This window comes from Eulemur rufifrons, unplaced genomic scaffold, assembly GCF_041146395.1.
Source record: "Eulemur rufifrons isolate Redbay unplaced genomic scaffold, OSU_ERuf_1 scaffold_150, whole genome shotgun sequence".
Classification (NCBI taxonomy): Eukaryota; Metazoa; Chordata; class Mammalia; order Primates; family Lemuridae; genus Eulemur; species Eulemur rufifrons.
The window spans coordinates 438,249-463,406 of record NW_027182932.1 but is presented as its reverse complement, the minus strand read 5'-3'; the positions used below and the strand labels follow the sequence as shown (position 1 = coordinate 463,406).

Here is a 25,158-nt window from a genome sequence, read left to right as displayed (position 1 = left end):
ATGGAAAGATACCCATGCTCATGCATCAGAAGACTTGATATTGTTAAAGTGGCAACATTCCCCAAACTGGTCTATAGCTTCAACACAATCCCTGTCAAAATCCCAACTGCCTTTTTGCAGAAATGGACAAGCTGATCATAAAATTCATAAAGAATTGGCACTGACCAAGGTAAGCCAAAAAAAAAAAAAATCTGAAAAAGAACAAAGTTGGAGTACTCACACTACTTACTAAAACTTACTACAAAGCTACAGTAACCAAAATAGTGTGGTATCGGTGTAAGGAGAGACATATCAATTGATGGAATAGAATTGAAAGAGCAGAAATGAACCCACACATCTGTGGCCAGCTGACTTTTGGCAAGAGCACCAAGACTGTTCAAAGAGGGAAAGAAATGGTATTGGAACAACTGGATTCCACATGCGAGACAATGAATATCCAGAATATCCATGATACAATAGACAAAATCATTCATCAGGAACCAAGAAAACCAAAACAAATTAATGAAGACAACAGACACTAATACCACAATGAATCAGATGTTGGGATTGTATGACTAATATTTTAAAGTAGCTTTCACCAATCAGTTATGGGTTTAAAATACTTCATCGGTCATTTATGGGTTCTTCTGAAACAAATGAAAGAATAGAAAATCTAAGCAAAGAAATAAAGATATTAAAAACATGAAATTATAGAAATGAAAAATACAGGCCGGGCGTGGTGGCTCACGCCTGTAATCCTAGCACTCTGGGAGGCCAAGGTGGGCGGATCGTTTGAGCTCAGGAGTTCGAGACCAGCCTGAGCAAGAGCGAGACCCCATCTCTACTAAAAATAGAAAGAAATTATATGGACAGCTAAAAATATGTATAGAAAAAATTAGCCGGGCATGGTGGTGCATGCCTGTAGTCCCAGCTACTCGGGAGGCTGAGACAGGAGGATCCCTTGAGCTCAGGAGTTTGAGGTTGCTGTGAGCTAGGCTGACGCCACGGCACTCACTCTAGCCTGGGCAACAAAGCGAGACTCTGTCTCAAAAAAAAAAAAAAAAAAAAAAAGAAATGAAAAATACAAAAACTGAATTAAAAACTTGCTGTATGGGTGGAAAGCAGAGAGGAGATGACAGGGGATAGAATCAGAGAACTTGACAGATACACAGAAATCACCCAGTATCAACAACAAAAGGGCCTGAAAAAAAATTGAGTTGATTCACAGGGACCTGTGTGACGATAATGAAAGTATCAGCATTCATATTATGAGGTCCCAGAAAGAGAAGAAAAAGAGAGTGAGGCTGAAAAAATCTGTGAAGAAAGAATGCCTGAAAATCTCTCAAATTTGGCGAAAGACATAAACCTACAGATTCAAGGAGCAGAGCAGAAAGACAACAGGAAAATCTCTAAATGCTTGGAAATCAAATAACATACTTTTAAATTATCTGTGGGTCACAGAGGAAGCCACAAAGGAAATTTTAAAATACATAGAACTAAATGGAAAATGAAATGACAACAGATCAAAATACCCAAGATACAGCCAAAACAGTTCTCAGAGGGAAATTTACAGCACCAAAATGCTTACGGACTTAGAAAGGAGGAAAGGTCTCAATAATATAAGTTACAAAATTGAATTAATTCTTTAAAAACTCCTAAAAAAGACATCTCCAGGCCCAGGTGGTTTTACTGGAAAATTCTACCAAACATTCAAAGAATTTATTCTATGAAACATTCAAAGAAGAGGAGTGAACACTTCCTAACTTACTTTATGAGGTCAGCATTACCTGGTGACCATACTAGATAAAGATAGTACAAAAAAGAAAATGATAGATCAATATTTCTCATGAATTTAGATGCAAAGTCCTCAACAAAATATTACCAAATTGGATAGAGTTTCTGAGACAAGTGAGATTTAATCCAGGTGTGCACGGCTGGTTCAATTTCAAAATCAATATGTATAATCACCATGTCAACAGAACAGATATATAATCATATCAATTGATGCAGAAAAGCTTTTGACAAAATCCAACATCTAGTAGTAATAAAAACTCCCAGAAAACTAGAAGTAGATCCTCAACTTGATAAAGAACATCTACAAGAAAACCTACAGATGACGTCAGACCTAAGGGTGCAAGACTGCATGCCCTCCCTCCAATGTGAGGAACTGCAAGGATGTCCACTCTCACCACTGTTACTCAGCACAGCACTGGAGGTTAAGTAAGGCAAGAAAGGGAAATAAATGGCATACAAGTCAGAAAGGAAGAAATGTATCTACCCCTATTTGTAGACGTCATGATTATCTATTCAGAAATATCTTCCAAGAAATGTACCAAAAAAACCATCCTAGAAGCAATAAGTGAGTTCAGCAAAGTTGCAGAGTAAAAGATTAAAACAAAAATAAAATTACTTGTAGCCATGTTTGGTGGCTCATGCCTATAATCCCTGGTGCTTGGGAAGCTGAGGCAGGAGGATCACTTGAGCCCAGGAGTTCGAATCCAGACAGGGCAACACAGCAAGACCCTATCTCAAAAAAAAAAAAAAAAAACCTGTTTAAAAAAATTGCTTGCGGCCGGGCGCGGTGGCTCACACCTGTAATCCTAGCACTCTGGGAGGCCGAGGTGGGCGGATCGTTTGAGCTCAGGAGTTCGAGACCAGCCTGAGCAAGAGCGAGACCCCACCTCTACTAAAAATAGAAAGAAATTATATGGACAGCTAAAAATATATATAGAAAAAATTAGCCGGGCATGGTGGTGCATGCCTGTAGTCCCAGCTACTCGGGAGGCTGAGACAGGAGGATCGCTTGAGCTCAGGAGTTTGAGGTTGCTGTGAGCTAGGCTGACGCCACGGCACTCACTCTAGCCTGGGCAACAGAGTGAGACTCTGTCAAAAAAAAAAAAAAAAAAATTGCTTGCATTTCTACATACCAATAATTAACATGTGAAACCAAAGCTAAAAACACAGGACTATTTACAATCACTCCAAAAAATTAAATACTTAAGTATAAATAATATAAAACATCTCCAGAGTTCATATGCTACAAATTACAAAATGCTGATAAAAGATATCAAAGCAGACCTAAGTAAATTGAAAAACATACATGTTCATGGATTAGAAGACTCTATAAGGTACAGGTATCTGTTCTCCTCAAACTGATCTATAGGTTTAATATAATTTCTGTCAAAATCCCAACAAGTCTTTTTATAGACAAGTTTATTCTAAAATTTATATGGGAAATCACGGACTCTAAACTAGCTGAAACAACCTTGAAGAGGGAGGATGCAGTGGGAGGAATCGCTCCCCCAGTATTAACGCTGCAGTAATCCAGGCACTGAGGTGCTGGCAGCGGGACGGACACAGAGATCGACCCAGTGTAGACCCACACAAATATGTCCAACAGATTTTTGATGAAATTGCAAAACCAGTTCAATGGTGGAAACAGCTTTTTCAACAAATGCAGTTGGAGCAATTGGTTGTCCATGGGAGCTGGGGGAGAACTTCATCCTAAACCTTCACCTTCTACAAAACTCACCTGAAAGTGGACCACAGACTTAAATGTAAACATGAAGCTGTAAGAGTTCTAGAACAAGGCCGGGCGCGGTGGCTCACGCCTGTAATCCTAGCACTCTGGGAGGCCGAGGCGGGTGGATTGCTCAAGGTCAGGAGTTCGAGACCAGCCTGAGCGAGACCCCGTCTCTACTAAAAATAGAAAGACATTATATGGACAACTAAAAATCTATATAGAAAAAATTAGCCGGGCATAGTGGCGCATGCCTGTAGTCCCAGCTACTCGGGAGGCTGAGGCAGTAGGATCGCTTAAGCCGAGGAGTCTGAGGTTGCTGTGAGCTAAGCTGACGCCACGGCACTCACTCTAGCCTGGGCAACAAAGTGAGACTCTGTCTCAACAAAAAAAAAAAAAAAAAAGAGTTCTAGAACAAAGTAGGAGAAAAATCACTGGGATCTAGGGTTGGGCAAAGCATTCTGTGACTTGATATCAAGAGCATGACCCATAAAAGGTAAATCTGATAAATTGGACCTCATCGAAATTAACAACTGCTCTGCAAAAGTCCCTTTTAAGAGCACGAAGGGTAAAACTGCAGAATGGGAGAAACTGTTTGACCACCATGTAGTCAGTAGAGGACCAAAGTCCTGTCAAAATCAACAGTAAACAGCAAAAAAAATCCAGTTAGTGGGTGAAAGACACAAGGAAACCCGTCACTGGAGAGGATCGCAGGGGACAAGTGACACGTGACCACATGCTCAGCATCGTCAGCCTTCCGGGAAATGCGGATTGACCGTGATGACACACGGCTGCGCAGCTCTCAGAACGGCTACAGTAAAAGCACCGGAGCCCACGAGGTGCCGGGAAACGTCTCCCGTGCGCGGCTGGGAACGTGCAACGGCTCAGCCACGTTAGAAACCGTGTGGAGGCAGCTTCTCGCGCTGATCCTGCACCCGCCCCTCGCAGCCATGCAGCCCCGGGCATTTGTCCCCGAGAAACAGAAACAGTCACACAAACCTGGACATCAGTTTCTGCAGCAGCTCGATCACGAACAGCCCAGCTGGAAACTGCCCGGGTGTCCCTCGCCAGCTGGTGGCTGAACCGTGGTGCCTCCATGCTGCGGAGGGCTCTGCGGAAGGAAGGAATTATTGACACACACGCAAGCCGGGCTGACTCTCGGACCATCATGCTGAGTGAGCAGCCAACTCCAGAAAGTTCTGCCGTCTGTGGCTCCAGTTTACGGCGTCTTGGCACAACCGCAGGGCGGGAGAACAGGCTGCCGGGGTTGGGGAGGAGGCGGCCAGGATGGGAGTGGGTGGCCGGGATGCAGGGGGCCCTGTGAGCTGTTGCTGGGCATGGGGGTGTCAGGCTGGGGGCGGCTGTGCTGAAGTTTCCCAGCTTGTTACCAGCGGGGGAAGCCGTGGACAGGGACCAAGGGATGCCTTTGTGTTACTTCTGACAACTGCATGTGAATTTACAATTATCTCAAATAAAACATTTAATTTTAAAAATGTGTATGTACTTGTATCGTATAAAGGTTTACCAAAAATCCTGGACAAGTGAGTCACCTTAAGAGTTGTTACCTGTGGGGATGGATCGGTTTTGAAAAGGGGGACTTGGATTTTCACTATACACACTGCTGTATTTTTTATTTTTTTACATTGAAAATGCATGTGTTGGTAATATACTTGAAGTATAAACATTTATGTTAGATTAAGGGAGGCTTCTCGGAGAAAATGAATTTAATATGCAAAAGTATGTTCTTTGCAGCATTCATAAGATACTATCAAACTTTAATGTTAAAATAATGTCCAATAGGGAAATGTAAGTAAATTAGGAGGCAGCCTCAGGGTGAGACACGACTGCTTCCCGGCAGAGGCCTGTGAGGGCGTCGGCGGGTCACCTGGCGACCAGGAGCATCAGAGAACACTCGACATCGGGCCTCTGCCGGGTTCCCGGCGTCGGTGCGAGCGAGAACCACGTAATCCCGCCGCGTCCTGCTGCCTGGTGCCGTCTGGCCGTGGCGCTCCCGCGGCGGGACAGAACAGCCGCCGCTGCCCCGCCACCCCCAGCCTGGGCCCCGATGCAGCCGCCCCCGGCCCTGCCGCGCAGCCCGGGTCCAGCCAGCCTTTGCGGAGCCGGCGAGAGGGGCGACCCCGTGAGAACACGCAGAGAGACGAGTGGACGACACCCTCCGGGGCTTGCGGTCGGAATTTTTCCCTTGTGTTTTATTGTACTGTCCAATTTTCCATTTTTTCCAGTGAGAACACTGATTTTTAAGCAGGTGAACATCTCAGACTAATGAGGGGAAGAATGAGAAGCGCCAACGTGTCCTCCCAATGGCTGAAGAACGGAGGGCGGGCTGCGTCCTTCCTGGGACCCCCACGTTTTCTGGCAGGTGCCCTCTCTCTGACACCCACCCACTGACTGGTGACATGCGGCACTTGCAGAGTGGGCCCTGTACGGGTTCTGCTGTGCTGGTGGCAGCCCGAGTCTCAGTGGGGTCGTGCGTGATCTGTTTCCACGAACCGGCCCGCTGATGCAGGCGAGGCTCGGGCTCTGCGGGGCAGGTGCCGGCCGCTGGGAGGGGACTGCCTGGAGATTGACAGGGACTGAGCCGGGCGCCACCGGGCGTGTAGTTTGGTGCCCTCGGATGGCTTTGTACTCACGGGAAGCGTTAAACCGCGAGAGACAGCACAGGTCAGAACCGCCGAGTGTTGTGGCGGGTCAGGGTCAGGGTGTCGCTTACTGAGACGATGTGAGGCAGCCGCGTCCCCTCCCGCAGAGGGGCAGGCCGGGGAGACCAGCAGCAGGTCCCAGCGACCGGGGTCCCTGTGCGAGGCTCTGCCCTCCGTGGGGCCCCCTTACCTCTGCCCGCTCGTCTCTGGGTGCGGCCCGTCCGCACGGTGGCCTCCTGTGTTCCAGTACGTCGTGACGGTGCTGCATTGAGACTTCCCGCGAAGCCAGGTGCGGGTGGAGCTGGTGTGGGCAGGAGACACTGAGCTCTTCCAACCCACTGTTTTCCTTCCAGAAGTGGATTTCCGTGAGCACGTGGCGCGAATGTGTGGTTTGCTCCATCTCACCATGTTAAACTGCTCGGGCAGAGACATTCCGTGGCCTGACTGGGGGATCCGAACATTGGCTGAGCCCAGAGGGAAACCGCGGCACAGCAGGGAGGGCCTGTGTGGCCTAGTGGCTCCCAGCGACCCTGGCGCGGCCTGGCTCTGTGGAGAAGGAGGGATCAGAGAGCAAGACACGTGGTCCCTGATGGCAGAACTGACCCATCTGGTTACTGAGCAGAGGAAGCGCCGAGGCAGAGGGAGGGGGCTGTCACCACAGTCACACATGGCTGTCACACACAGGGCTGTCACATGGCTGTCACCACTGCCACACATGGCTGTCACACACAGGGCTGTCACTGCTGTCACACAAGCTGTCACACATATGGCTGTCACCTGGATGTCACCACTGTCACACCTGGCTGTCACACACAGGGCTGTCACTGCTGTCACATAAGCTGTCACACACACGGCTGTCACCTGGATGTCACCACTGTCACACATGGCTGTCACACACATGGCTGTCACTGCTGTCACACAAGCTGTCACACACACGGCTGTCACCTGGATGCCACCACTGTCACACATGGCTGTCACACACACGGCTGTCACCTGGATGTCACCGCTGTCACACGTGGCTCTCACATACGTGGTTCTCACATGGTGCCCACCCTGCCGTACCATCCTGTTTATTGTGGAAATATCGACCATGCAAAGTGTGAGGAGAAAAGTGCAATGACCCTCCTGTGCCCGTCGCCGGCTCCAGCAGCTGCGAGGTTGGGAGGTGTCCTGTCCTCACCACTCTGTCCTGTGTCATGTCGCCTGTGAACACCTCGCTGCGGACTCTGAGACATTAAACATTTCCTGCCTGATTCCCACATACCACAAAGCCGTTAGACCTTTAAAATAATTCCTCTAGGCCGGGCGCGGTGGCTCACGCCTGTAATCCCAGCACTCTGGGAGGCCGAGGTAGGTGGATCGCTCAAGGTCAGGAGTTCGAGACCAGCCTGAGCAAGAGCGAGACCCCCGTCTCTACTAAAACAAAATTGAAAATTATCTGGCCAACTAAAAAAATATATATAGAAAAAATTAGCTGGGCATGGTGGCGCATGCCTGTAGTCCCAGCTACTCGGGAGGCTGAGGCAGGAGGATCCCTTGAGCCCAGGAGTCTGAGGTTGCTGTGAGCTAGGCTGACGCCAGGGCACTCACTCTAGCCCCAGCAACAGAGCAAGACTCTGTCTCAAAAAAAAAAAAAAAAAAAAAAAAATTCCTCTAAATCATATGCCGTGCTTAGGTTTTCCATTTTCTGTTACATGTCTTCTTACTGTTGGTTCCTTCTAATCCCATCCACCTACACGTGACCAGCCTTTCTGAATATTCTCCGTCATAATGCCCAGGCGCCACTGCCATGCCCTTTGACCTCTGTTTCCTAAAGAGCAGGTGGTTTTATTTCTAAATATGCCAACAGCCAGCCCTGGCCGGGACTACTGAGGCAGCATCTGCAGGGCCCAGGCATCTATAAAACCTTCCTTCCACCATGTGTTCCATGGCCCACACTTTGAGAACTTTGAGAACGTTTTGCTCTTCTCCAGGCCTGCGGCCTCCAATGTCGGCACCATCTTGGCCTGTTAGGACCGGGGCGCACAGCAGGAGGTGAGCACAAGTGAGCGAGCAAAGCTTCACCTGTGTTTACAGCTGCTCCCCATGGCTGGCATCGCCGCCTGAGCTCCGCCTCCTGTCAGATCAGCAGCGGCATCAGATTCTCACAGGAGTGCGGACCCCACTGTAAACTGTGCGTGGGAGGGATCCAGGTTGTGGCTCCTTGTGAGAATCTAAAGCCTGGTGATCGGAGGTGGAGCTGAGGCGGTGATGCTAGCGCTGGGGAGCTGCTGCAAATACAGATTATCATCAGCAGAGAGGTTTGACTGCACAATAAATGTAATGTGCTCGAATCATCCCAAAACGATCCTCCCCAGTCTATGGAAAAACTGTCTTCCATGGAACCGGCCCCTAGTGCCAAACAGGTTGCGCACCGCTGCTCTGGGCCGTAAGCCAGGTCGCCACTCAGCCGGCAGTGCTGGCAAGCTGGAGGGGCCGCAGTCTGGCTTATTCGTAGCAGGAGAGGAGGGAAGAGGCGGGGGGCGGGCCAGGGACCCTCCGGGTGGTGCTGTTCTGCGCTGTCCCGCCCTCGTGGCCTAACACAGGCTGTCCTCCCCTTTCCTTTTGCAGGCCCAGCTGGCCGACCCTGGCGCGGCGCCACGACCTCTGCGGGCCCTCGGTGCGGCGCACAGACCATGGCCTTGATGCCCGGGCCCGTGGAGACCCCGGGCACGGAGACCCCCGGCGGTGGCGGCGGCGGAGGAGGCAGGGGCGCGCCCCGGCACGTCATCATCAACGTGGGCGGCTGCCGCGTGCGCCTGGCCTGGGCCGCGCTGGCGCGCTGTCCCCTCGCGCGCCTCGAGCGCCTGCGGGCCTGCCGCGGCCACGACGAGCTGCTGCGCGTGTGCGACGACTATGATGTGAGCCGCGACGAGTTCTTCTTCGACCGCAGCCCGTGCGCCTTCCGCGCCATCGTGGCGCTGCTGCGCGCCGGCAAGCTGCGGCTGCTGCGAGGCCCGTGCGCGCTGGCTTTCCGCGACGAGCTGGCCTACTGGGGCATCGACGAGGCGCGCCTGGAGCGCTGCTGCCTGCGCCGCCTGCGCCGCCGCGAGGAGGAGGCGGCCGAGGCGCGCGAGGGGCCGTCGGGCCAAGGGGCGCCCGGGAGCCCGGCCCGTGCCCTGGGGAGCCCGGCCCGCGCCCTGGGCCCCGGTGGGCGGCTGGAGCGCGGCAGGCAGCGCCTGCGCGACGTGGTGGACAACCCTCACTCCGGGCTGGCGGGCAAGCTCTTCGCCTGCGTGTCGGTGGCCTTCGTGGCGGTCACAGCAGTTGGCCTCTGCCTGAGCACCATGCCGGACATCCGCGCCGAGGAGGAGCGGGTGAGAGCGGGCCCTGGGATGGGGTCGGGCTGCTAGGGCCCAGGGCGGCAGGGTCAGGGCCAAGGCCTAGAACTGCGCTGGGAGCTGGTGGGGGGCGGGGGCGGACAGGGGTGGTGGAGGGAAGGGATGTGTAGGTAGTTAGGGTCAGGAGTGGCAGGGTCAGGGGCCAAGGCCTAGGACTGGGCAGGGACAGGACGGCAGGGGAAGGGCTGTGGGGGCGGGGTGGCTGGGTGAGGGCTGGTCCACACTTGTGCACACCCCTTCCCCCAGCGCTGGTTACAGCACAGGTCCCAGCGGCCTTGGCCCCCTCTGGTTACCGGGCACAGTGGGGCCCTGCCTGCTGTGGCTGGGACGGCAGAGGCTCCAAATTACATTCAGTTTCACGTCACAGCTCCGGGCAGCCTTCTCCCTGCAAACGGCTCAGCCAGTCGGAGCCCCAAGGCTCAGACATCGCGGAGCTAAACAGTCAGTGTCTTAAGGGTCTGGAGAATTTCATGGTTTAACCCCAGCCTTGGTCATCCAGACCAGAGGGACCCGACCTCCACCAGGGCCAGGCTTCCGGCCACGGCGCCCAGGATAGCTTTGAGGAGTTGCTGGGTCCCCCTCTCACTGGGCTGTCGGCTTCCTGCCTCTGTCTGTGCCGTCTCTGCCGCCCGGAGGCGTCTGCACATAAATGTGGGCTAACCAGTGTTACCACAAGAGGCAAAGCTTTTCAGCATTTGTGCACAGTCATGGAACCTTCTGGAAATGTCTGGGGAGGGACAGTGTGCCCTGGGCTGGAGGCGGGGGCTTTCTGTTGTCTGAGCTGGTGGAGTTGGGGGAGGAGAGGATGCTACTGTATTTGAGAACATTGTCCTGGCACATCACCAAAGACACAGGTCACACCAGGAAGCAGAGCAGCCCTAGCCTGGGCGGGGGACACAGAGCCCCTCCCCTGGCACTGCTCCGGCCCTCAGGGTGCCAGGAGTGCCTCTCCCTTCCCGTGTGGGGCCCCTCCCTTCCTTCCGAGGGGCTCTGAGGTGCCCTGACCCGGAGGACAGCGAGGACGGCCTGCAGGTCTCCTGGCCGCGTGCGAGAATGAGGGAAACCTTGCGTCAGTCTCTGGCTTCCAGCCCTGCCTTACGTGCCTCCCTGGGCCTCATGCCCTCTCAGGCCCCTCCCCCCTGGCCGTGCCCCCAACCCCTGGCCTCGCCCTGCCACCGGCTGTGCCCTCCGGCCTCGCCTCCATCTGCCACTGTCAGGTGGACCCGGTGATGCTGCCCGTGAGGCTGGGGTGGGTCTCATGAGGGCAGCTGGGAGCGTCTGGCCACTGCCCATGGCAGGTGATGAAGAAGTAAGAACTGTCATCACACCACCTGCCGCAAGGAAGAAATTTTGTATTTCATCAGCTCCCTTTTTTAAAAATTTGGTGAAATATACATAAAATTTACCGTTTTCACCATTTTTAAGTATGCAGCGTTAAGTACGCTCACATAGTTGTGCAGCCACCAGCACCGCCCTCCCCAGAACTCCGGCGCTTTCCCGGTTCGTTGAACTCTGACTCCCAGCCCCTGGCGCCGCATCTGCAGGGGACCCGGCAGAGCTGATGGGGCAAGTTCCCGTCCGGAGACCTGGACGTTTCAGTCCCCACGGAGGCCACAGACGGCCCTGTCCCCTGGGCGGCCAGGCAGGAGGAGCTCCCGGCGCTGGGGAGGGTCAGGGTCAGGGTCAGGGCTGGCGTCCCTGCTCTGGCCAGGCGATGTGCACCCGGTGGGGCCACCCCATGGCGGGAAGGCGGTGGGCTCCGCTCAGCTCTGATTCCGGCATCGGCCAAGCACCCTCACTGAGACCCCCAGAGTGAGGCTTGAGCAGAGTTCCCCGCGTGGCCCAGTTGAGGGACAAGTATACTCTCCATCACAGGGGCTCTGACCTGGCCCCGCCGTCCCACCCCCTTGGGTCTGAGGGTTGGGGGGTGTCCTCTTCACAGCACACCCCACAAGGCTGGCACCTGTGTGATGACAAGTCACATCAGCAAACATGCATCTCGTATTTGTCAAAACCTGTCCTCTGGGTCCCTCGGGGTGAGGGTGGGACACGGGGCACGGGGCACGGTGGGGGCGAGTCCTCCCCTCCCTGGAGCAGCTCTCGCATTCGGAATGAGCTGGCAAAGGGACCCCTGGGAAGTAGGCAGGGCCCCAACTGTCTTGACAGGGCGGTTTCAGGCCAGCAGCAGGTCAGCACGTGAGCCCACCTCGTCCCCAGGAGGCTCCAGTTGGCAAGCCCCACCCAGCGGGGGCAGGTGTCATCATGCGAGGCCCAAGCTTCTGGGGTCCCGGACGTCTGCACTCACTGAGGGTCCGGGCAGCACAGTCCCCACCAGGCGGCCACATTGCCAGCAGATGCCACACGGACAGTCCATGTCACCAAGGGTGCTCTTGGACTCTGACAACATCACCTTAGAAACGTACAGAAATGCACACGTAAGACCAGCCGTGGGTTCTGCAGAGTAAGAAGGAGAGCAAAGGAGGAGACCCGCGGCTCCGTTTGCTGTGAACCGACGGCCCGGACCTCACGGATCCCAATGGCAGCCCCTCCTCATGGCTCCTGGGGCTGGTCCTGTGCTCTGGCCTGAGGCAGCAGCCGGGCTCTGGGCCGGGGTCTCCGCCTCTCCGCGGACAGGAGGCCAGTGCAGGCTCCTCCGCACAGTGGCGGGAAGCTTCCAGCAGCTGCAGCGCACGGCTGCAGGGCTCTGCTTGGTCACACATGCTGACGTCCCCTTGGCATGTGACACAGAGGTTGGGGAGGGCCACCACAGCCTCTGTTACCGAGGAGACCTGGCCCATCCTCTGTCTACTGTCACTGGAGAATCACAGCAGGGCTGGTGCCAAGTGGACACCACGTCCGTGGAGGCCTCGCCATCTGAGAAGCCTCCTGCACCCCCCAGTTTCCAAGGGCAGCTCCCCATGGCCCTGTGTCCTGCCCTGGGGCCTGCAGGCCTTGTTCCCACCTAGCCCCTCTGCCTGGCACTCTGGACTCCTGCTCAGCCGTGTCCTGAAGTCCATCTTGAGGCTGAGCCTGAGCCTGCTGTCGGGGTGGCTCTTCCCGCTTGTCCTTCCTGGGCAGTCTGTGGGTGTCATTGGTGCCATCAGTGCAGCGGGGTGTGTGAGTGCCCTGGGAGGAAGGACCAAAAGCCCCACCAGTCCCAGGGCACGTGGAGTCGGTGTCTGCAGCAGACACCCAGTCCCCAGGGGAGGCTGGAGGAACCGGACTCCTCCCAGGGGACAACGTTGGTGGCAGGTGACGGGCACAGCAAGGCCCAGCGCTTGGCAAGCCCCACCCAGGCCACAGCGCAACCTGGACAACGTCCTAGTGCCCCTGTCCACGGTGGACGTGTAGGGAAGGACCTTGGCACAAAAGACCACAGCAGGGAGGGACGAACAGGGGCTCAGAGGGGACGGACGCTGTGCAGGAAACAGAAGGAAACTGCAAGATCCGTCACCAGCAGCTGAGAGGCCGAGAGGAGGTGTCACGTCCACAAAACAGGAGTGAGATGCTGCGAAAAACGAACCAAGAATAAGGAGAAGCTCTTAGAATTTAAAAACGGGATTAACCAAAAAGGAAGTGGTAATGTTTAGGAGGAGAAGATGAAAAAGTAGGCAAAGGTGAGAAACTGGAAGTTTGGTCAAGGTGACACTCACTGCCGCGAGTTCCGGATGCCAACAGTGAGAGAGGACTTGGTGCCCGAAATCTAGGACACACGTCTCATCCTGGACAGGCCACGAATACCCCACACTTGGTGGAAATGCACACGTGTGCTCACCCTGAAACTTTAGGGAAGGAAGAATGTTCCAGAAGCTCTGTGAGGAAGGGAAGGACGTAGGTCCGGGTGGGGGTGAGCAGGCAGTGGGCCGGGCCGGACGTCGGATCGGAGCTCTGCGCCGGCTGTGCTGTCTGCTCCGTTTGGGACGCGCTGCGCTGGGGACTTGCAGTCTGCACACGTGTCCACCTGAACGTGAGACTTCAGCGGCAACGCCAAAGCTCGGACGTCACAGAGGAACCTCCGAAATCCGGCGTGAAAATGTTCTCTACCTGCCAAGCTCTATCAGGCCAAACCGCAGTCAGGTGTGCGGCGGAGCACAGACGTTTCCAGGTTTGCAAAGACTCGGATGCTGCCGCCCGTCCACTTTCTCAGGACGCCGTGGGCGGAGGCGCGTCTGGAGGGACGCCAGGGAGCCAGGAGGGGACACAGGCGGAGGCAGCGGGGACCCAAGGGGGCTCCGACACCACAGCTCGGAGCAAGAGGCGGGGAGCCCCCAGGAGATCAGCAGAGTTGCCCATTTCTGATGCTTGTGCCGTTCGGGGAAATACGCCAGGATTCATTGAGAGCAGCGCACGTTCAGAATGGAGCCACGAAACGTTAGGAAACCAATGAGGAACAACGGGAAAATGCAGCCCTGCCCCGCTGCTTGGCGTGAACCTTGCTCACGTTTCCTCGGCCGTGCAAACACTCCCGGCACTGTGGGAGCCGAGGCGCCAGGTTCACTGCAGCTGCTCTCCAGCCCCGGCGACAGAGCACGGCCCATCTCCCTAAATAAACACGAGTTTCTTGCAAACAGTGTGATGTAGCTGCTTTTGGAGGATGTGGCGGGGGTTGGGCTGGGGCGCGTGAGGAAGCCGGACTCCGGAGCAGAGAAGCCAGCGCAAAGGTGGCACCTCCGTGGCCAGCGGATGAGCACGTAGAAGTAGGAAGTAACTCTCAGAAGAAATGATTAAACACTGAGAAATCACTGCCTGTGTGAGATGAGACTAGGGGCTAGGAGAACCGTTTTCCCTGTAAGCCTTTCGGTATTATTGAGTTTTTAAAAAATTATATGCCTGTTTACTTTGGCAAAACAAAAATTATGTGGAAAAACATGCTCACTCACCAAAACTCACTCAAGAAGAAATAACTAAGCTGAATAATCCTGTGCTTATTAAAGAAATTAAATTCATAGTTTAGAACTTTCTAGAAAGATAAGTCCAGGCCCAGATAGTTTCACTGGTGAATGTAACAAAAATTTCAGGAAGAAATAACACCAATTCCCATAGCGTCTTCCAGAAAAACACAAGAGCAGGAAGCGCTTCCCAGCTCATGCCAAGAGACCAGAGTTACCAAACAGAGAAAAGACAGCGCAAGGAGAAACTGTCTCATGAACACACAGAAACCCCTCAGCAGAGTGTCAGTGGACGGGACACAGCAGTAGACATGGGGACAGCACACCGTGAGCGAGCGGGGTTTCCCCAGGACACCAAGTGCGGTTCAATATTCCAAAAGCCATCAGTGTGATTCGTAATATTAACACGCCAAAGAGAAATGTCATCTTGTCATACGTCCTCGTCCGGATAGGGAACGTGCACGGAGCCCACAGCTAACCACAGACGTGTAATGAGACTTTCCCACCAAGATGGGGACCAGCACGAGGCGTCCTCTTGCGCCTCTGCCGTTCAGCCTCAGTCAGGGTAAGGAAGCAAGGAAACAGGCATGTGATCGGAAAGAAAGAAATAGAATTGTCTGTGTACAAAATCCTAAGAAATCCTTGAAGAAGCTTATAGAACAAGTAAGTGAGTTTAGCAAGGTCACAGGATACAAATCAGTATGTGAAAATCAATTATATTTCTGTATACGAGCAGTGAACAATTGGAATTCAAAATTGTTTTAAAGTACCATTAACAATAGCATAAAAAACACAAAACACTTAGGTATAAGTCTAACAACGTATTGCGGGATCCATCTATATGCTGAATATTAGAAAACACTGATAAAAGAAATCAAAAAACGAGGCTGGGCATGGTGGCTCACGCCTCTAATCTTAGCACTCTGGGAGGCCGAGGCGGAAGGATCTCTCGAGGGCAGGAGTTCAAGACCAGGCTGAGCAAGAGCGAGACCCCCGTCTCTACTAAAAAAAATAGAAAGAAATGATCTGAACAGCTAAAAAATATATATAGAAAAAAATTAGCCGGGCATGGTGGCGCATGCCTGTAGTCCCAGCTACTCGGGAGGCTGAGGCAGGAGGATTGCTTGAGCCCAGGAGTTGGAGGTTGCTGTGAGCTTGACGCCACGGGCACTCTAGCCCGGGGAATAGAGCGAGACTCTGTCTCAAAAAAAAAAAAAAAAGAAAGAAAGAAAGAAAAGAAATCAAAAGTGACCAATGAATGGAGAGACATGAGACACTGTGACTGTGGACAGGAAGACTTGTTCTTACTGAGATGGCGTCTTGCTGGGCTATATTGAGATGGCATCTTGCTGGGCTCAGACAGCCGCCACCTCTGCCTCCGAGCAGCTGGGACGACAGGTGCCACGACGCTCTGCCGGGCGGGAAGATGCCGGATCACTGAGGTGTCCCTTCTCCCACAGCTGATTTCCAGATTGAATGAAATCCCACTCGAAACCCCGTTTTTTGTAAATATGAGCAAGCTGATGCTGGTATTTTTATGGAAAGGCAAAGGAACCGGTTTGAAAAAGGAGTTGGAGGCTCGCGTGGCTTGACTGCAGAGGTAGGATAAAACCCCTGTCAGGACACCGCAGCCCTGGGAGAGGACAGGCGTGGTCTGTGGGCACAGAGGGTGTCTGGAGCGCACCACGCAAACCAGGCGCAAAGGCAGCACACGGGGAAAGAACAGGCTTTTCAACACTGGGCCCCAAGAACTGAACTTCCATATTCAAAAACAAAAAAACACAACCCGTGCCTTATATTTTCTACAAAAATTCAACTCAAAGTGGGCCATGGACCTAAACAAAATGTAAAACTATAAAACATAGGAGATAGTCTTTACTTATTTAGGTTAGGCAAAGAGTTCTTAGATCTGACATGAAAAGCATGATTCGTAAAAGAAAAAAATTAATAAACTACACTTCATCAAAATTTAAAACTTTTGTCTGCAACACTTAAGAGAATTAAAAGACAAGCTTCGGAGTGGGAGAAAATATTTGCCAATCACATATCTGACAAAAAGACTTGTAATTTGATTGCATAAAGAACTGTTTAAACTTAACTGTAATAAAACAACCCATTTAAAAAGGGACAAAAGATTTGAAATTTTTTAAAAAGATGCTTCATGTGAACAGTAAATACATGAAAAGATGTTCAGCCTTATTAGTTACTAGGGAAATACAAATTAAACCACAACGAGATGTCAGTTTCGTGTTGGAAGGGCTGTAATTTCGGAACCCGCGAGCTGGCAGGAGCAGGTGCGGCCGGAGCGCGGGGCCTGCGCGTGGGTGCGGCGCGGCTGCGTGGAGAACAGCTGCGGCCTCTGATGCGCTGAGCATGCGCTTGTCAGAGGACCCAGAAATACACTCCAGGGACTTCTCAAGGGGAAGGAAAGTGCGTGCCCATGTGTAAATTTGTGCGTGCCGTTCGTACCGGCTTTATTTGCAATAGCGCAAACCTGGGAACGACTCGAATGCACGTCAGCTGACGCCGGTGGGTGAGCGGCGATGAGTCCCTGCAGCGAGAGGACACGCTGGGGCCTGCTGGTTCTCGACCCTCCCGGCGGGGCCTGAGAGCCCCTCCCTCCGCTGTGAGGCTCCTCTGTGCTCCTCCGCCACTCCTGGGGGACAGGCCCCCCACTGGCTCCCGGGGACGGGGTGGCCGCCCGGAGGAGGGATCTAGATTCTGGAGTTTCCTTCGTTATGACTGTAGGTTTTCTACACAGAGCTGAGAAACGCTTGCGGTTTCTGGAAAGACCAGGTGCCCCAGAGACAGACGGGGGTGGGCAAGTTCCTAAGCGGGGGGCCGCCCGCGCGGGACGCGCTCCTCCCGGGCGCTGGTTGCAGCTCAGGGTGGAGGGATCGGTTTTCCCACGTGTTCCCGCAGACGCGAGCAACTGTTGCTCGTAGAACACCGCAGGGAGCCTGGGGGTGTTTGCACGAAAGGCCGTGAGGATCAGAGCTCTTCTCTCTGCCAGGGACGGGAACCCCAGCTGCTCTCCACGTTTGGGGGCCACTCTCTCTCCTGAAGCAGCGTTCACGCGGCTCCGGGGTCCTCCTCACGCCGCTCACGGCCCCGCCCCGGCAGGGATCGGGGTGGAGACCGCACCGGGGAGGGGACAGGATGGAGGCAAAGCTTCCGAGGTGCTGCCAGGACGGGCCTCCGGGGGAACCCCCAGCCCCGCCGGCCACAAGGCGGGGCCAGGGCTCCCTCTCACGTCTGCGCGGCTCACCCAGCCCCGCCAGCCCAGGTTGGAGCCTGGAGCAGCAGCGACTCGCAGTGGAATTAAAGAAAACCCCACTGTCAGCAGAAACGCAAGCAGGAGCCAAACAGAATTAAACGCCGGGGGGCGCCGTTCAGAGCTGCTCTGCTCAGGCCGCATCAGGGCTCAGCCCGTGTCCGGTCCCCACGGGCTCGCACGGCCCCTGCCAGAGCCCGGCCTGTCGAGGGCCCGGGGGAGGTGCCCGCGGCTTCCGCGCATGGTGCTTAGGCGCCCGGCAGCCCTGCTGCTCCTCTACCTGTAGCGGCGGCCGCCCAGCTGTCGGCCGTGCTCAGGGCCAGGGCGCCCTTCCTGCTGTCACGGCCCAGCCCCGGCCCTCGGCCAGCAGGTGCCCCAGGGAGCCCTTGCCGGGGCGCTGAGCCTTGGACGCAGAGGCAGGGCCGGAGCTAGGCCCGTGGGAGCAGGTGGACTTGGCCGGCGTGAAGACCCCCCCCCCCCCACCGCCCAGGGCAGGCAGGCAGGTGCCACGGGGTGGGGTCGTCTCGGGACGGAGGCCACAGTGCACTCAGGCAGCCCCTCAGGGGCCCAGGGGACGGGGAGAAGCTCTGTGGCAGGACCAGGGTTGGAGGAGCCCAGAGGGGGTGTGGGGACTGGGGGAGCGGAGAGAGCCAAAGTCCAAGGCCGGCTCACAGTGAGCTGGGGGTCGGCAGCCGTGAGGGCATCGCCGCAGCCCTGGGCCCAGGCCGGCCCCTTCCTGTGCCACGCGGAGCTCTCTCGGCTGCACAAGGCCGGTGCCCCCGCCCAGCCGCGACTCCTGCCCGTGTGGCCCCAGGCTTAGGCGGGGGCGGGAGAGACTGGCTGGGCAGCAGGAGGGCTCGGTTTAGGGGAGAGGCCCCAGGGGGGTGCCCTGGGCTTCCAGCCCGTGCCCCACGGGGCTCCCAGGGACCGAGGGGAGCAGTGCTGGCTTCTGCCCATCCCGGAAGGTTCCGGGTGGCCTCGTCAGCAGGGAGGTCAGCACGTGACCGGTATCTCCAGCCACACAGCAGGACGGTGACGAGCGGCCGTCATTGGGGTCCCACCGCTCGTTAACGCAGAAGTTGGTGGGAAAAGCTCAGGGCGCTGACGGACGCAGACTCCGCCCCCAGCAACGCGCTTCCTGGGCGGAGCCGTCTGCTCTGGGTCCCTCGCAGACCAGGTGACAAATCCGTTCCTGGTCCTGAACATACAAAACAGGCTTGGGGGGCCCTGTGGGGTCCACTCACCTCTGCCCCACTGTGTACCAGGGTCAGTGCTGGCTCCATAGCCTAGGACAGATGTTTGCGGTGTTTAAAAACCGCCGTCGCTGAGCCAGGACCCGTCCTGGAACCGACGTCTCACGGGGGTGGGAGGCGCGTTGCTGGTCCCCGGCCTTCATCAACCTCGGGGACGGGGCCCCCGCGCAGACGTGGGAGTTCTGCCTGCAGATACTCACGGGCCCCGAGCCAGTGAGGGCCAGGCGGGGGGCGCCGTGCGAGGCGCCGGGACACCACCCCGGTCTTCCCCGTGTGACTCGGCGGCGAGGCGGCCGTGCTGCCCTCGAGCGAGCGTCACTGCAGATGCTTCCTCGGCGCCCCCAGGGACAGACGGACCCGGAGCTGCTCTGCCCGCCAGGCGGCCACTGCGGTCGCACACAGCGCCGGGACACTCGCCGACTCCCCACCCACCCCAGCAGCCCCGCCAGCCACACACGCAGGGGTTTGCCTCGAGGTTTTTTTGAAAAATAGTTTTATTGAGATACGATTGGCACACCGACAGTTCACACTCTTCCGCACAGCCAGTGATTTTCAGTGTCTTCGGCTGTGCAGCCGCCACCGGGCTGTCCACCTAAAACATTTCCGTCACCCCAAGGAAGCCCCCGCCCTGGGCAGCCCCTCCCCCCAAGGCCACCACCGCTCTCCTGTCTCCACAGATGTCCTCACTCTGAAGCATCCTGTGGCAGGAAGCCTAAAGCATTGCTCTAGGGTTTACCATATGCAACTTATCAAAATCTGCTTCAGATTCGTATTAGCGTCACTCTGGTGAGGTACAGAAAGGTTACACCTATGTAGCTATATTCACTTTTCTCCCTGTTGGTGATATTGTTGGTATACATACTGTATCTGTTAATGTTACCAACCCAACAATACATTATTATATTACATATAATTATATATATTATTGTGTTACACATAATTTATATACATTATTATGTTATATATAATTATATATTATATTCCGTCATTACACTGTTACAGCTTTGCTCCCACACAGCTCCTTTGTGCTTTTATTGGCAAATACATTGCACATATATTATATTTCTATATGCTATAGGCCCAAAAATACATTATATACATATTATTTTTATACAATTGCTTTTCAAATCAGTTAAGAGAAGAAATAAGAAAAATGCATAGTGTCTTTTCTAATTACATAATTACCTTTACTGGTGCAGCTTTGTTTGCGTGGATTCAGATTATCATCTAGGGTCACCCAAAGTTTCCTTTCATATTTCTTGAAAGGCAGATCTGCTAGCAATTAATTCTGTCAGTTTTTGTTTACCTGGGAAAGTGTTTATTTTTTACCTTCATTTTTTAACAGCTTTGCTGGACAGGAGATTCTTAGCTGACAGGGTCTTTCCTTTGAGCACACTGAATATATCATCCCAGGGCCTGCCGGCCACGCCCCTGTCTGCTGACAGGTTGGCTGTCAGACTTATGGAGCTTCCCTTGTGAGTGACGCTTCATTTTCCTCTTGCTGCTTTTGAGATTTTCTCTTTGTTTTGACTTTCATTATTTTATTATGATTACGTTTATTTGTGGGTCTCTGTGTTTATCCTACTTGGAGTTTATTGAGCTTGGATGTGTAGGTTACTGCTTTTCAACAAATTGGGAGTTTTATCAGCCATTATTTCTTTGAATATTTTTTTCTTCCTTCTCTTCTCTCCTGGCATTCCCATGGGAAACTGTCAATGCACATTACTGTGTCCCGCAGTTCCTGAGTCTTCCTTTATTTTTCTCTTTTTCTCTCTGTCCTTCAGCTTGTACAACTGCTACTGAGCTAGCTTCACATTCGACAATTCTTTTTTCTGCCAGTTCAAATCTACTGTTAAGCTTTTCTAGTGAATTTTATTTCCATTGTACTTTTCAACTCCATAATTTCCTTTTTTAAAAAAAATTTTTGGCCGGGCGAGGTGGCTCACGCCTGTAATCCTAGCACTCTGGGAGGCTGAGGTGGGCGGATCATTTGAGCTCAGGAGTTCGAGACCAGCCTGAGCAAGAGCGAGACCCCGTCTCTACTAAAAATAGAAAGAAATTATATGGACAGCTAAAAATATAAATTTAAAAAAAAAATTTTTGTCTCTTTATTGATAGTCTCTGTTTGTGGCATTTTCATCATGCTTTCCTTCAGCTGTGTGAACATGTTCTCAATGGCTACTTTGAAATATTTTTTGTTAAATTTGACATCTGGTCACTCTCACAGGCAGTTTCTCTTGCCTGCTTTTTCCCCAAGGTATGGGTTATACTTTCCTTCTTTCTTTTTCTTTCTTTTTTAACATGCCTTGTGATTTTTTTTTGTTGTTGTTGAGAACTGGGCATTTTAGACAACATATTCTAGCAGCTCTAGGTACCACCCCCATCATGGTCTTGATATTTACTTTGTTCTTTTAGCGACCGGCTGGATTGTTGTTCTGGGGAAGCCTGTGCTGAAGCCTCCGTGTTGGAGCAGCTTGGCTGCGCCCACAGGCACTCTGGGATGGCAGGTCTGGGTAGCAAATTCTTCCTCTCTTTCACTGACCACACCCAGCTGTCAGACTCCACCAGTAGCCCACTGATAGCTCTATTATTTTCAACAATGTCCTAGGGCACAGATTCCTCTACAAACTGGTCAAACTGTGGCTCCTCAGTAGTTTCTGAGGTCAGTGTCTGATGCTGTTCTGACCCCAGGGGGTCTCTTCCCAGCGATCTTATTCCCTGGTTCTCTCCTGCGAACTCAGCAGCCTACCGTCCACGCTGTGTCTTTAATAGATCTGGGAATATCCTCCTAATTCCCTTCACCACAACCTCCAGTGTTTTGAGAGTGCCCTTAGGGTTTAAACTCCATGTTCTGTTGCAAATGAAGTCAGTTTCTTTGGGAAGAGACTAGGTTAGGATCTCTCCCTTACTTCCTCCGTCTCCCTCCAGGCAAAATCTCTGAGCCAGGCTCTGGAGCTGGGGATGGAAAAAGAAAAAGCTTCAGTCTGAGTGACGCCCCCTCTCGGAGCTGAGTGCTCGGAGGGAAGGCATCCTAAGATCGCATGGGCTTGGGATCACTGCCCCTTGCGCCAAGGCCAGGGCACCGAGGCCTGGTCCTCTCAGCGTACCACACTCAAGGTCCAGCTTCTGGTCCACGAGTGGGGAGTGGGTAGAAGAAGGGAGCCCCCCCATCCCTCCACTGACTCTCCCCGGGCCCTCACTCCAGCAGCAGGTAGCTGAGGGTAGAGTGCAAATTGCCGACACCTGGCCCTTCCTGGGGACGAAAGCTCCCACCTGGGCGCTGTGGGGGGGGGGGCCTCCCCGGCCGCACCCCCCCCCCCACTCTGCCTTGCTGAGCTGGGAGGGAGAATGCAGTCTTGGTCCAAACACCCCAGACTAACCTTTCTTGCTGAATTTTCACAGATTTTCTTGAATAGATGTTTCTTCATCTGCCGTTTGCTCAGAAGGCCATTTCCAAAGGCTTTAAGTGGTTAAGGGTTTTTAATGATTTTCGCCACTTTCCTGGGTCGGCCAAGCTCGTCGGCTCTCTTGCCATAAGTGCACCTCCAATTAAGACTTTTTTTTTTTTTTTTATAAACAGGAATTGGGCCCTTTCTCTGCAGTCCCACGCTTCCGCCGGGTGGGGTGGGGGAGGAAGGGCAGGCTCCCTGCGACCCAGCGCCTGGCCCCAACCGCGGTGCCTTCTCCCCGCAGGGCGAATGCTCGCACAAGTGCCGCAGCCTCTTCGTGCTGGAGACGGTGTGCGTAGCCTGGTTCTCTTTCGAGTTCCTGCTGCGCTCCCTGCAGGCCGAGAGCAAGTGCGCCTTCCTGCGGACGCCGCTCAACATCATCGACATCCTGGCCATCCTGCCCTTCTACGTGTCGCTGCTCGTGGGCCTGGCGGCGGGCGGCCCGGGGGGCAGCAAGCTGCTGGAGCGCGCGGGGCTGGTGCTGCGGCTGCTGCGCGCGCTGCGCGTGCTCTACGTGATGCGCCTGGCGCGCCACTCGCTGGGGCTGCGCTCGCTGGGCCTGACCGTGCGCCGCTGCGCGCGCGAGTTCGGGCTGCTGCTGCTGTTCCTGTGCGTGGCCATGGCCCTCTTCGCGCCGCTCGTGCACCTGGCCGAGCGCGAGCTGGGCGCGCGCCGCGACTTCTCCAGCGTGCCCGCCAGCTACTGGTGGGCCGTCATCTCCATGACCACGGTGGGCTACGGCGACATGGTCCCGCGCAGCCTGCCCGGGCAGGTGGTGGCGCTCAGCAGCATCCTCAGCGGCATCCTGCTCATGGCCTTCCCCGTCACCTCCATCTTCCACACCTTCTCGCGCTCCTACTCCGAGCTCAAGGAGCAGCAGCGGCGCGCCGCCAGCCCCGAGCCGGCCCTGCGCGAGGACAGCTCGCGCTCGGCCTCGGCCTCGGCCTCGGCCGCGGAGGACAGCTCCCAGGGCCCCGACCCGGCCGCGGAGCGCGCGCACGCGGGGCCGCCCTGACGGACGCGCCCCCGGAGCGTCCCCGGCCTTCTCCTCCTCCTCGCACCTCTATTTCCTCCCGATTTGAAGTCTTCTATGGCTGGCTAGATACGAGTTCAGTGAGTTCCAGAAATTCCAAGCCCGTAGCAAACGCCAGACTGCCGCGCTGCCTTAGGCCTCGCCTGCGGGTTCGCCTTCAGCCAGGGCGGCCCAGAAGGGGCAGGGCCCCGTGGGAACAGAGGCCAAAGCCCACGTCACCTTCCAGGCTTGGCCCTGCTCACAGCCCCCACTCCACCTGAGTGCCCTTATGGGGGGCGTCCCTTGGGCCCCGAGAAGGTGACAAGGGCTTCCTGATACAGTCGCCCCCCCATGATGCCCATTGCAGAGCCCAAGGTTTACCTGTGGGCATTTTAACCCTTTTCCTGCCTTCCAGGGCAGGAATCCAGGCCTGTGGGACATCCTCACCCTCCAGAACACCTCGTCTCCCCTAACAGGACATTTCCCTAAGACTGAAATGGAACAAAGAACCCCTCTGCCCTCCAGCCCTGGCTGCAGCAGGAAGGGGCTCAGGGAGGAGATGGGTGGACGCCTCCTGGCAGCCGCTGCAGGGCACCCACAAAAGCACCCACTGAGCCTGCTCTGCTCCGTGGAGACCAGTGGGGGTGGCACTTTCCAAATTGTGCCCCTTCATACTTTCATCTCAACGATCTCAGCCTGAACACCTGAGACGTCTTGGCCACAGCCCACAGCAAGAGGGCCCTGCTGTCCAGTTACAGGGAGCTGGTCTCGGGCCCTGGTGTGGCTGTGCTACTGCAGACGGTGCCTGATTCTACCAGAAAAAGAGCACCGGCCTCCTGCGCGGCTGTCAGTCGAGTTCCTCTGGGGCACCGCTGTGCTCTGTGGGGTCTGCCCCAGAGATCGGGCTCCTGGGGCCAGAAAGGGGGTTTCCTGTGATGCACACAGCATGAACCACCAGGGCAGGGCACCTATGATGGCGACAGCATCCCTGCACTTGGCCTGGTGGCACAAAGCACCCCCCACGTCCACAGCTGCAAGCCCCTCTGCAGAATCCGTGACTGCACAGCAAGCCCAGCTTCACACTGGGCCCCGCCGCGCCAGGGCAGGGCCAAGAACAGAACCCAGGGTGCGAACGGGCTGAGAGTTCCACACGAGCCTGGCTTCTGTGGGGCAGACCACCACGACAGCCTGTGCCCACCTCTGTCTCCTCCTCTCTCCCAGTGCCGGCACACACAGCACCTGGGCTCCACCCAGAGTCTGTCGTCAGGGTGCTGGGATGCCTGGAAACTTGGAAATAACTTGGTCTGCCCAGTGACCTGGACGCATTCCTCCAGGGTCAGACTGAGCAGCCAGCAGACAGCACAGGTGAGGCTGGATCCCACGTCTGCCTCCCAGGGGCCCCACGTGTTCATGGATCCTCACACCAGCTCCTTGGGGCAGAAAGGGGAAACCGAGCTGCCCACAGTGGACCAGGCCAGGGTGGCACCTGCCCACAGAGCCAGTCTGGAGAGCGAGGACCACAGGGCTGCACTGCCACTCCCGGAGGTGCACAGACCTGCCCTGCTGGCCGCAGCCCTCCCCTCCCTGCGGGGCCACACATCCCAGGCCAGCAGGGGGTCTGTGAGGGACACAGGTGTGCAGCGAGGACAGCGAGTGCCCTGGATGCAGGCTCTGGCACCATCCCCCAAAGCTGGGGTGGCGGCCAGATGGCACCCGAGAGCAGCTGGCCTCAGCCCTGCCTC

The 25,158-nt window shown here is 55.0% G+C and overlaps 1 protein-coding gene across 1 annotated transcript; it reads left to right on the top strand.

The window, feature by feature from the left end:
• Positions 1–24,355, top strand: KCNG2 (potassium voltage-gated channel modifier subfamily G member 2). The gene is made up of 3 exons (XM_069464839.1): positions 1–20; positions 8,879–9,515; positions 22,649–24,355. Exons 1-3 carry the CDS (start codon positions 1–3, stop codon positions 23,417–23,419), a joined length of 1,428 nt encoding a protein of 475 aa, XP_069320940.1. The 3' UTR covers positions 23,420–24,355.
• Positions 24,356–25,158: the final 803 nt, after the last annotated feature.